General features: G+C 37.4%; 1 protein-coding gene across 3 annotated transcripts; it reads left to right on the top strand.

Moving 5' to 3' along the window:
• Positions 1–1,151: 1,151 nt before the first annotated feature.
• LOC147493840 (uncharacterized) lies at positions 1,152–9,830 on the top strand. 3 transcript variants are annotated; one of them, XM_086566441.1, is made up of 6 exons: positions 1,152–1,389; positions 4,074–4,290; positions 6,725–7,058; positions 7,169–8,293; positions 8,572–8,720; positions 9,438–9,830. In XM_086566441.1, the coding sequence occupies exons 1-5, from the start codon at positions 1,295–1,297 to the stop codon at positions 8,694–8,696; spliced, it is 1,896 nt and encodes a 631-aa protein (XP_086422567.1). In that variant the 5' UTR covers positions 1,152–1,294; the 3' UTR covers positions 8,697–8,720; positions 9,438–9,830. The 3 variants fall into 3 exon arrangements, 2 of the variants coding, with proteins under 2 accessions (XP_086422567.1, XP_086422568.1); XR_015198980.1 differs by having other exon boundaries at positions 1,212–1,389; positions 8,572–8,784; XM_086566442.1 differs by lacking the exon at positions 8,572–8,720 and having other exon boundaries at positions 1,211–1,389.
• Positions 9,831–10,116: the final 286 nt, after the last annotated feature.

Here is a 10,116-nt window from a genome sequence, read left to right as displayed (position 1 = left end):
TTTGGTTGTTTTTTTTTTGGTCACCACGACTTCATTCCATGAACAACTTGTACGTTGATAGCTTAGTCAAATTAACCCAAAAATATAGGAGAAAAAAGACCGTACCATTCATATTAAGATGGTGGATGTAGCCTAATTAAGCTAATTGCGATCTTATGTGAGGATTATTTGGAAACTGTTTTCATGGGAAATAGAAATATTAGGATTTAGAAACAAAACAAATTAGAAAGCAGAAAAATGTTCATGGCAGGTTTGCGCCTAACACTGGCAGGTTTGCCTATTATAATAATGTATCGCCTAAATAAACGAAATGGATATGGGAACCTTCTTTTTGTTTTTGGTAACTGATATGGGAACCTTCTACTTAACTTGGGGACTTCTATTTTAATTAATACATGGACGACAAAGGACGACTTGATATATTCGCATGGTGATTTATCGAAAAAAAACTATATAAACATTATTTTAAAAACTATATAAAGTAGTGTGATCATACCCCTTGCTCTTTTTTTGGTGGTTTTTTTTTTTTGAAGTCACAGATCCCATGACCAAACTAGCCAATAGAACCACCCTACCAACAACAGATTAATGGGGTCGGGTGTGTGTGATCTAGGAGTGCAAACGGATAGGTTCGGATTCGGATATGTTGGTAGAAAATTTATATCGATATCCGAATCCGACGGATATTAAAAAATTTATCCGTATCCGATTTTGGATATCCGAATCCGATATCGGATAATATCCGATCTGAAAATTAATATTAATTAAAATTTTATTCTCTTTGAATAAATCATTTTACCACTATAAAAACTATTATAAATATATGTATTTGTCATTTATTATTATTATAGTTTAATATTATTAGTTTATGATTTTATATAATATTTTATACAATAATAAAAAAATAAATAAATTATATATAATAATTATTAATTTTTTAAATCGGATTTTCGGATGCGGATATGGCAGTATCTGAAACCAGTTCGGAAAATTATCCGAATCTGAATCCGATATCCGAAATTTTTGAATATTTGGATATCCACTTGCACCCCTAGTGTGATTGATCAATCTAATCAAACCTTCATGGACCCAAGCCCAGCAAATGAGCAAAGCCCATATAAGTCTGATCCATCAATTTTCATGTTGGGCCTAGAAACATCAACGATGAATATTCTTTTCACGAATCTCGAGGCTGCTCACTGTACAGAAATTACTTGGCAGTGTCTCCATTATTATATGCACATTTCAACTTGGTGGTTTTGAGGGTGAGCTTGTTTTCTAACTTGGGGCAGCAATGGGCACAGTTTCATCAGAAGCAGATGATGCTGTTGAACTTGAAGCCATGAAGAAAGCAGACTCTTCTTGGCACCCATGCCAAGTCTCTTTAAGGTGCTTTTATCTGTTTTTTTTAATGAAGTTTGATGTGATCATGTTGCATTTCTTTGTTCAAATTATTGATGGCTTTTCAACTTTTCATTGAAATGCAAAATGCATATGTGGGTTGGTTGATTGCATGTCTTTGAGTAATGGTTTGTACAGAATATGTCTATGCATTATACTGACATTCATTCCATGTGCTACATAGCTAAAAAAACTGAGAATTTAGAAAATAATGTAGGAATTACAAAAAAAAAAAAACTTATCGTGGTTTGCACAATGAAGTATTAGGGATTTAGGGCTCCCTTAAACGTCCTGAGCTATATATATATTATATATTCCTGGTCTCCTGGACCCTGGTACAATGAGATATTCAAAAAGTATTGTGAAAAAGATGGTGCAATCATTTTCAAATATTTGAAGCACGTGGAAAAATTGTTCAGACATTTCCTTTTGGGTAGCAAGGGTGACAAGTCAATGATTTACTTTGTCAAATCGGATAGGGTGTGCGTTCATAAAGAAAATGGTTGTTTTGGTTGTAAACATGTGTTGCTTTGTTGGGAAGTGGCTTTGGAGGTATGCCAAAGAAGAAGAGCATTTATGTAGAAGGGCGGTGGAGGAGAAGTATGGGGAAAGAAAGATGAAGTAATTGATTAAGGAACCTTTTTTGGAGGTATCGCTTTTTTGGAGGATTTTTTTTGTGGGTGGGAGACTTTTGCTTAAGGAATTTATTTTCTTCTCGGTAACAGATAAACCATCTCCTTTAGGGAAGACAATTGGGCTGGGGGATACCTTGGTTACTGAACAATTTGGTGGAAATGTGGAATCTACTTACTTGCTTCTAACAGATACTCTCATTTCGGATTATATGAAGAGGGGTGCTAATTGCGTAAAATGAAATGTGACACTTAGGAGGAGACTTATTGTTTGGGAGATTGGGAAATATGAGATCTCTTATATGCAATTTATCAAGTGGATAGTAACTTTGAGAGGTGGATAAAAGAGTATAGGTGTAACTTTTAGAGGTGGATAAAAGAGTATAGGTGTGGGTTAGTATTCTCACGAAATCGTTTTATCAAGTTTATGGCCAAGGAATTTGCTTCGGTGTGCTAGAGGAAAATGAAAGGATCACTAATGATCCTTATAAGCATTTTTGGAAGAATTCCATCTTGTTTAGAGTTGTTGTGGTTGTTGTTGTCGTTTATTTATTTTTTTTTTTTTTGGGACCCTATATTTGGATAGGAGGTAGGATCCAAACTATTGATAACATGAATCGGAGGGGCATGAATTTTGATAATGTGTACTCATGTTATGAAGTGGTGGAAGAAAATGTGGGTCACCTTCTTCCACTTGTCACGGCGTTGGAATTTGGAAAACATTCTACACATCTTGCAACATTGCTTTGGTGCCACCATCACATATCAAGGATGCTTTAGGGAAGAATATCGTTTTGGGTCCAGTCTCTAACAATGGAAATTGGCTTGTGATCATCTCCTAAACGCTATTGTGTGGATACTATGGAAGGAAGAAAAGCTCGAGGGTCTTTGAACACAAATAAATGGACAAGCACAGTTGAAAGGGGAGGTAATAGAGTGTCTCTTCAATTGGGCATGTGCTAGCCCTTTGTTTAGAGGTGCAAAAGTTTTAGATTTTATGTGCCATCAGGATGGGCTTATAAGATGAGTGAACTATTGTAACTTGGGGTCTTGGGGAAACTTGACTGCTTGAGTGAGGTCAAGTAGCTTCTTGATACTTGAACGCTTGATGAATTGTTATTCTTGTAATCTTTATTATTTTATTAATAGAATTTTACGGATAAAAAAAAGAAAAAGAAAAAGAAATTCTATACTGAATTGGAAAAGAGCTTTAGTTATCAAGTATCATATTGTGGGGAGCCTATTCTTCAAAGGTTTAGCTGTTTCTGAGTATGGTACCCTTGGCTATCATGTGGGATACTTGCCTGAAAGGAACTAGAGGCACTTCGTAGGAGTGCTTTGCTAATATTCACAAGATGTAATTATTACATCGGTTAAATTTTATGTGTGAAGGGAATGGTTTCCAACTATATCTGGGTACAAAAAGCTCTTGAAAGAGGCACAAAAAGTAACATTACAATTTTGAAGAGGCAACTCATTCTGAACTAACAGAAATACTTCAGAAAGGTTGGCTGAGAAAAATCAGATTTTTTCCCTCTGAAATTAAGAGTTGATGTGTTATAGAAACTAGAATGGGCAAACTTATAAATAAAAGTAGAAATAGTTGAAAGTAGATTAATATTGGTTAAGGAGCATCCTCGCAATGGGCAATGGAAAGTCTTTTTTCCCCTCGACATTAGTTGGCAGTCGGAACCAGAAACAGCCACTTAATTATGGCTTGTGATTTCTGTGATTAACGGTTCAGATAAAATCCGAACTACAATGTTTGTAAAATATATAACATAAATGAATTCGAGGTCGATTTGCTTCCATACGCTCGCGGATACCACTCCCCATGTATAGTAATTATAATATAGGAAATGACTAATAAAGCACCTGCACAGCTGCACTATAGTATTATAGTTTCGGCCATTGCTTCATAAGCTACTGTGAAGCCAACTGAAGTATTGCTAGTGTAAATTCTATCTTTTTGGATTGTTCATAGTTATAGCACTGTTGCTGGGCTCCGAATGAGTGATAACTTCTATTGTGTTTCCACAGTTCTGATACCTCTACCAACTTTGGTCTCCTTGTGGACTTCGGAGGCCAGGTCTGTGAAGAGGTTATTTTCACCGAGGAAGAAACCCTGGGATGTATTCGTCTCCGCTCGACTCCTCTTCAGGGTGATGAGTGTCTGCATATAAAAGTAGGAGAGCATGTTCTTGCTAGTCAAGAAACACAGTTTGGAATCCTTTTCTATGATGCCAAGGTCGAGAAGGTACGTTTCTTAGATTGAACATTAAACGGGTATTGATTATTTTTAGTAACAGCTGAAACTTTACTTGCAACAAAAAAGGATCAAAGCATGAAAAAACAATATAAACAAAGATAACTCGAAATGTCTCCTCTGTAAATTAATGATGATTTCAGCAGGACTGTTTGTTGAACTATCATGACAGTTGTGGACGCATCCATCAAAACAGTATTTGACGATGAATATCCACTGTTGTATTTTATTTTACTTTTGCTTCCTCTTCCTCTTACTCTTGTACTTGTAATGTAGGATATCGCTTCCTACCTATTTACTTTGTTCACTTTCTTTGATAATGTATAGAAATTATTTTACTGATCAAAAGAAAAGAGACTATCCATTAATCAATCTGATGACAGCTCAAGGTCTGGATGTTCTTAACGCATAAACCTTCTTCTGGTGCTTTGAGAATATAGGGTTTGTTTTCAGGAGTAATTGATGAGTAGCTGATAACCCTCTCTGCTATATTTTTTCCCATGTTCTCCATAGACCTATTAGAGAATTTATGATCAATGGTAACATTATATAGGTTGGATTTTGAGTTTTTAATAACCAGAACTCATGAGATTGTTTACCTTGAATCCTTGTTTGTAAATATCAGAAGGAAATCATTACCCCTGCCTCGTAAATATTTCTTGCTTCTTTCTTTCTTCTTCTAGCTTATCTTGGGTCACACCAAATAGGGAGAGACTCATTTCTTAATCTTAGTACTTGAACACATTGTATTCTTCGGGCAATCAAATTCAGAGGTTTCCTCTTCGTAAGATTAGCAATTTGCCATTTTATTCTCATATCATGCACGAATTTTACAAATCATTCCTGAAATGTATTTATAACTTAATGTTGACTCGCTACAAAAGAAAACTTTACTTAATAAAATGTCAATTACAATGTTGTTTTCCTCTTACAGATTCATCTCATTCGTATTAGCCGCATGTTAATGGTTGCAATGACCATTTTCTTGGGATAAAAAATTTATGCTCCTTTTTATAATATTTACTTTTCCTTATTTTTGTATGATTTATTCAGTGACATCTGAGCCATACTTGAATTTTCACTAGACCAAATTCATCTGTATATGAATTGCTATACATTACCATTTGGAGGTACTCTTTTGGGAGATGATGGGGATAAAACTTACTAGATATTATTTTCGTAATCTTTTGTCTTTGCGATCTGCAGGTCTTGAGGAGCTTTCAAGTCTTTCTTTTCATTATTTGATGTTTTAAGTGGGTTCCTTTTTTTTTTTCTAGAGAGTCAAGTGAGGTTCTTACGAATTTTTGTATCATTGCATTTGTCATCTCAAACTACACTTCTTCTTGATTGTTTTTTTTTTTATGATTTTTATTTTTTACCTATAAAATAAAAAAGTTCTTATGTAAGAAGGGCTGTGGTTTAGCACTTTAGCTCATTGAGTACACCCTGGAACTTCTCTCTGGTTGAGGATCACAAAGAAGTCGCCTTTATAAGTGAGTCTCCTTTGACTTTGAAGGCTTACGCCTTGTATGAGGGACATGGGGAAAGGTCATGCCCTATGAAACCCGGATACCTCGCCTAGGCCATCGTACCCGTGTCAGATTCAATACGACATCAATTAGAAAGATAGGAAGTAGAGAAATTTTTTTGGTGCTTTAAGGTCTGCCACGAAATAAATTAATCCTGCTCAATGTGAAAACTCTCATCGGGCAATCAGTAAAAAGATAAATATATACTTGTTTTATGGAAAAAAAATAGCAATATAGAGAAGATACCAATACCCATATCCCAAATATTTCTAAAAATTCCGTGTCATATTATGTACCCATGTCACCGTGTCAGTATCCATGTCCTTATCTGCGTGACCGCGCATTACTCATACCTTGCATGCTATATAAGTGTGTATTACTCATACCTATGGGAGGCGAACGAGCCAGAGTCGCCATATGCTTGGTCTCTGGGAAGATGAGAGCTTGGTCATCTATAGTGGTCATATTCGTGGCATGAGAGGTTACTTGGGACAGGTGGGCCAGGTGCGGAATAGTAAAGAGATGACATGCAGCAGCATATCGGTCTGCGGAATCCTAAGGGCAGCAGACACCGAGGCGACACGTGGAGCGGTAGGGAACGCTGGATGAAAGGGAGATCAACGAACCAGGAGAGTGGAGGAAGTTATAAAGAGGGGTGGGAGTTAGAAAGTAAAGGGGAGAAAAGAAAACCGCCAGAGGGAGGAAAAGAGAGGAGAGAGAAAGAGGGAGAGGGACAAGTGAGTTTAGAGGGTGTAATCCAAGATAATACAGTGTTGCTTATGATTTCTTTTGTCCTAGTAGGCATCTACAGTTGTTGGTTCTTGATCAACTTCATTGTTTGTCTTTATCAAGCATCAGATTGTGTGTCATGCTAACAATCTTGATCCTGTTTGTAGGTGCATAGGGTAAGACACTCAAAAAGGAACCAGTGTAGATGTACTTTCGAGATTAAGTGGCTCTATCTTCACCTTAAAGAAGGGACTGCAACTGTCCCAGCTAGCTCAGTCATGAGGTTGGCTACTAATGCCGTTGACAGCCATCCGATAGTTAGTGAGTTTTTGAAGTCTGTGAAAACCGTTAACGGCTTAGGTGTATCAGCCTTTGTCTCCCTTCTCGAGGATACAGTTTCTAAAACTGACCCCCTGGAAAAGCAGATAGAGAAGATCACCAAATCAGCTGATATGTCCAGGATAGGGTGCTCAGAAGCTTATCCACTTGAACTCAAAGAAGGTATACAATCCGATTCTTATGAACAACCTAAACGTGTTGGTGGAAGTTAGAATTTTAGTTATATTTAGTAACTATTCACAAGAAACTGAACCATTTTGTTTTAAACACAGTGGATCTTAGAGGACAAGTTAGGCATAGAAAAATTGCATCAGAAATGAGCTTTCTACATGGTCAGGTGCCTCATGGCCAGAATAACTCCAGGAGGACCACCAGGAGTCAGAGGAAAGTACAACTAGAGACTAAAAACATTCCACCTCCTCCTCAGTCTGTTAATGAGGAGCTCAGTAGGCCTCATCTGAGCCCTCTAGGTGCTCGTGCAGCCCTGGCTTCCTTACTTCAAAGAGAGGGTTTCACCAGTGCTTTTCAGAGCACCCCTGTGAAGCATGCTACTATTATATCGTTGGATGTGACTAGCTTGTCTGGCCAGGAGAAGGCATCCATGAAGGATGGCCTTACCTCGAGTCTAGAAGCTTGTATGGCTCCAGTCATTTTGACAAATGCAGAAGTACTTACTTCCGATAGAAGGGATGCTTCAAACAACTGTTTGCAAAATGCAGTGATGCAGAACAGGTTAGAGGAACCAGCCTCAATTGCTAATCACACAGTGAAAAGAAGTTTAGCTTGTTCACTGTCAGAGATAGAATTGAAAACCCCTTTGAAGACTACCAGGTTGACTCGTTCGGCAATTCAGAAAGGAATCGAACTTTCAAATGATAAAGTTGAACTGAAATCCTCCTATACAGAAATGAAGTTATGTAGTCCTACCCATACACCCAGAGTAACACGTTCAACAATACAAAGAGAAACAAGAGAAGGGACAGTTGAAGTTAGCAACAGGTTGCAAGAAAGTAAATTGGCTCAAGACCCAGGTTCAGATTCCAGCCTGAGTCGTAAAGAAATTGAACATTCAAAGGATAAGATTGAAAAGAAATCCTCCTCTGAAGTAATGAAGGTACAGGGTCCTGCCTACACATCAAGGTTAACTCGTTCGGCAACACAGAAAGAAGCAAGAAGTGTGATAATCGAAGTCAACAAGGGACTGGAAGAAAGAACATTAGCTGAAGACACAAGTTCGGTTTCCACCAGAGAAAATCATGTCATGCCGCAGACTAAAGAACCAAGAAGGAAGAGACCACTCTCTTCAGCTTCAGATGATGACGTTAACATATCCTTAGCTCAAGAAAGCAAGAAAAAACAAAGAATGTCCAACGACACTAGGATCCCTATAAGTGAAGGTGATCGCGAAATTTCTGAAATCTTGATATATAAAATTAATAATGACTACATACGATTCTATAAGTACCATCATTGATGATCCTTGGCTGTTGTGCATTTGCATGGGCCTTGTGATTCGTAATCCTAGAACTTGGTTCTGGCCAGTCATAAGCACAACAGAGATCGGGATGCCTTCATCTCATCTCTTTTGAATTCCTTTAAACAATACTAGTGTTCGTGTAAAGAAGGTTTTAACAAAGCCTTTTATAAGAGTTATAATTGGTTAATACTGTGGCAGGTGAGATGTCAGAGGCCGATGGATGTTCCCAAAGTGAGAAGAAATCTATTTTGTCAAAGACAAAGCCCAAAATGCAATTCTCCCCCCGGCTTAGGTTTCTGCCTCGCACCCGTTCTCAGAAGTAAACATTTCTCCTAATGGGCAATGTGGTATGGATCTATACCGTTATGCACAAACATGTTGGATAGATAGAAGGACCATAACTGCAATCAGGTGCCTCCTAGGCTTGATAGAGTTCATTCATTGTGATATCCGTGCTTTTGAAATGTAAATCTCGGGTTCGAGGGGTCTGTAAGCAATATATCTCCATAGATAACTTACAAAATAGAGACTTGCATATGTTGTCATAATATTATAAGATCCCTTGTTCTCTGATGCATTTTGTGTAAGTGCATCTGGATACTATTGTTGGACTGAAATTTTTGTGGTATGCACCACTGCAAAGGCGGTAGTTGGCCCAATTTTGTACATGCTTAAGCTGTCATTGGTCAGCTTTTCTTCGAGTCTGCATCCATAATTAGAGCACGTACTGCTGCTCTTCGCATTGTCATATATGCTTCTTCTTCTTCTTTTAAGTACCAAGCAAAGTAATCATATTGTTGTTCCATATAAACTCTATTGTTAGAGATCTCTTTCTGCAGCAGATCGAGTGCTGCTCTTCGCATTGTCATATATGCTTCTTCTTCTTCTTTTAAGTACCAAGCAAAGTAATCATATTGTTGTTCCATATAAACTCTATTGTTAGAGATCTCTTTCTGCAGCAGATCGAGTAATCAGGTTTATCATTTTGTCAAGTTTCAAGTGCTCATCAACAGCTAAAGTACGGTCTTTTTAATTTATATAATTTTTTCTTTGTCTGCCTACAGTTGGAACTTGGGAGTACAGGAGTCTTTGAAAGGAATATTGGTTAGTTTGAATACAGTCAAAACACAGATCCTTTGGGCGGATTGTGTTAAAAAGAATTTCACGTTCTTTCACTTTTGGGTCTAAGGTGTTTTGAATTGAGCCCAGATCGAGGTGCTTAGGAGTTGGGACACTCAAAGGAAGAATTTGTCAAAAAGGTTACCGATCTTCACTTATGTACCTTTTAAGTTTTCATATCATCTTCTTGTTTTCCTTTTCTTTTTCCAGCAATGTAGCATGCCTATGAATTACTATTTTACGTGGCCATTGTTACGTGCTAGTGTCGTACTGATGCTGACGCTTCTTACCTAATTATTCTCTTTGAATTTCTACTCAGAAGTTTGTCGACAAGAAAATATTCGTCTCTACAAAATCTATGGTACTAAATTCTAATTGGTAAAATGAGCGAGGAATTGACCAGACCAATATGAACATAACGACGTATTAGGACAATCTCCCTAATCCATTGCCTTTTGGTTACAGAAGCTATTGCTACCTTATATTTAATCAAATCTATCTTGCTAAAAGACATTCCCTGTCTAGGACCGCAGTCACCGCACCATACACGGTGAATTTTATATGGACTATATTGATGATAACTTAATTGGGAAGTTAAGACCTAATTTTCGAGTGTTTTTCAGC

This window comes from Coptis chinensis, chromosome 6 (genome assembly GCF_015680905.1).
Source record: "Coptis chinensis isolate HL-2020 chromosome 6, ASM1568090v1, whole genome shotgun sequence".
NCBI classification, from domain to species: Eukaryota; Viridiplantae; Streptophyta; class Magnoliopsida; order Ranunculales; family Ranunculaceae; genus Coptis; species Coptis chinensis.
Note: the sequence above shows the minus strand (reverse complement) of the source record. Positions and strands in the feature narration are given on the sequence as shown.

Coding starts and splice junctions, on each gene's coding strand:
- LOC147493840 (XM_086566441.1), top strand. CDS start 1,295: ATGGGCACAGTTTCATCAGAAGCAGATGATGCTGTTGAACTTGAAGCC. Junction 1,390..4,073: donor CCATGCCAAGTCTCTTTAAG/GTGCTTTTATCT, acceptor GTGTTTCCACAG/TTCTGATACCTCTACCAACT. Junction 7,059..7,168: donor TCCACTTGAACTCAAAGAAG/GTATACAATCCG, acceptor TTTTAAACACAG/TGGATCTTAGAGGACAAGTT.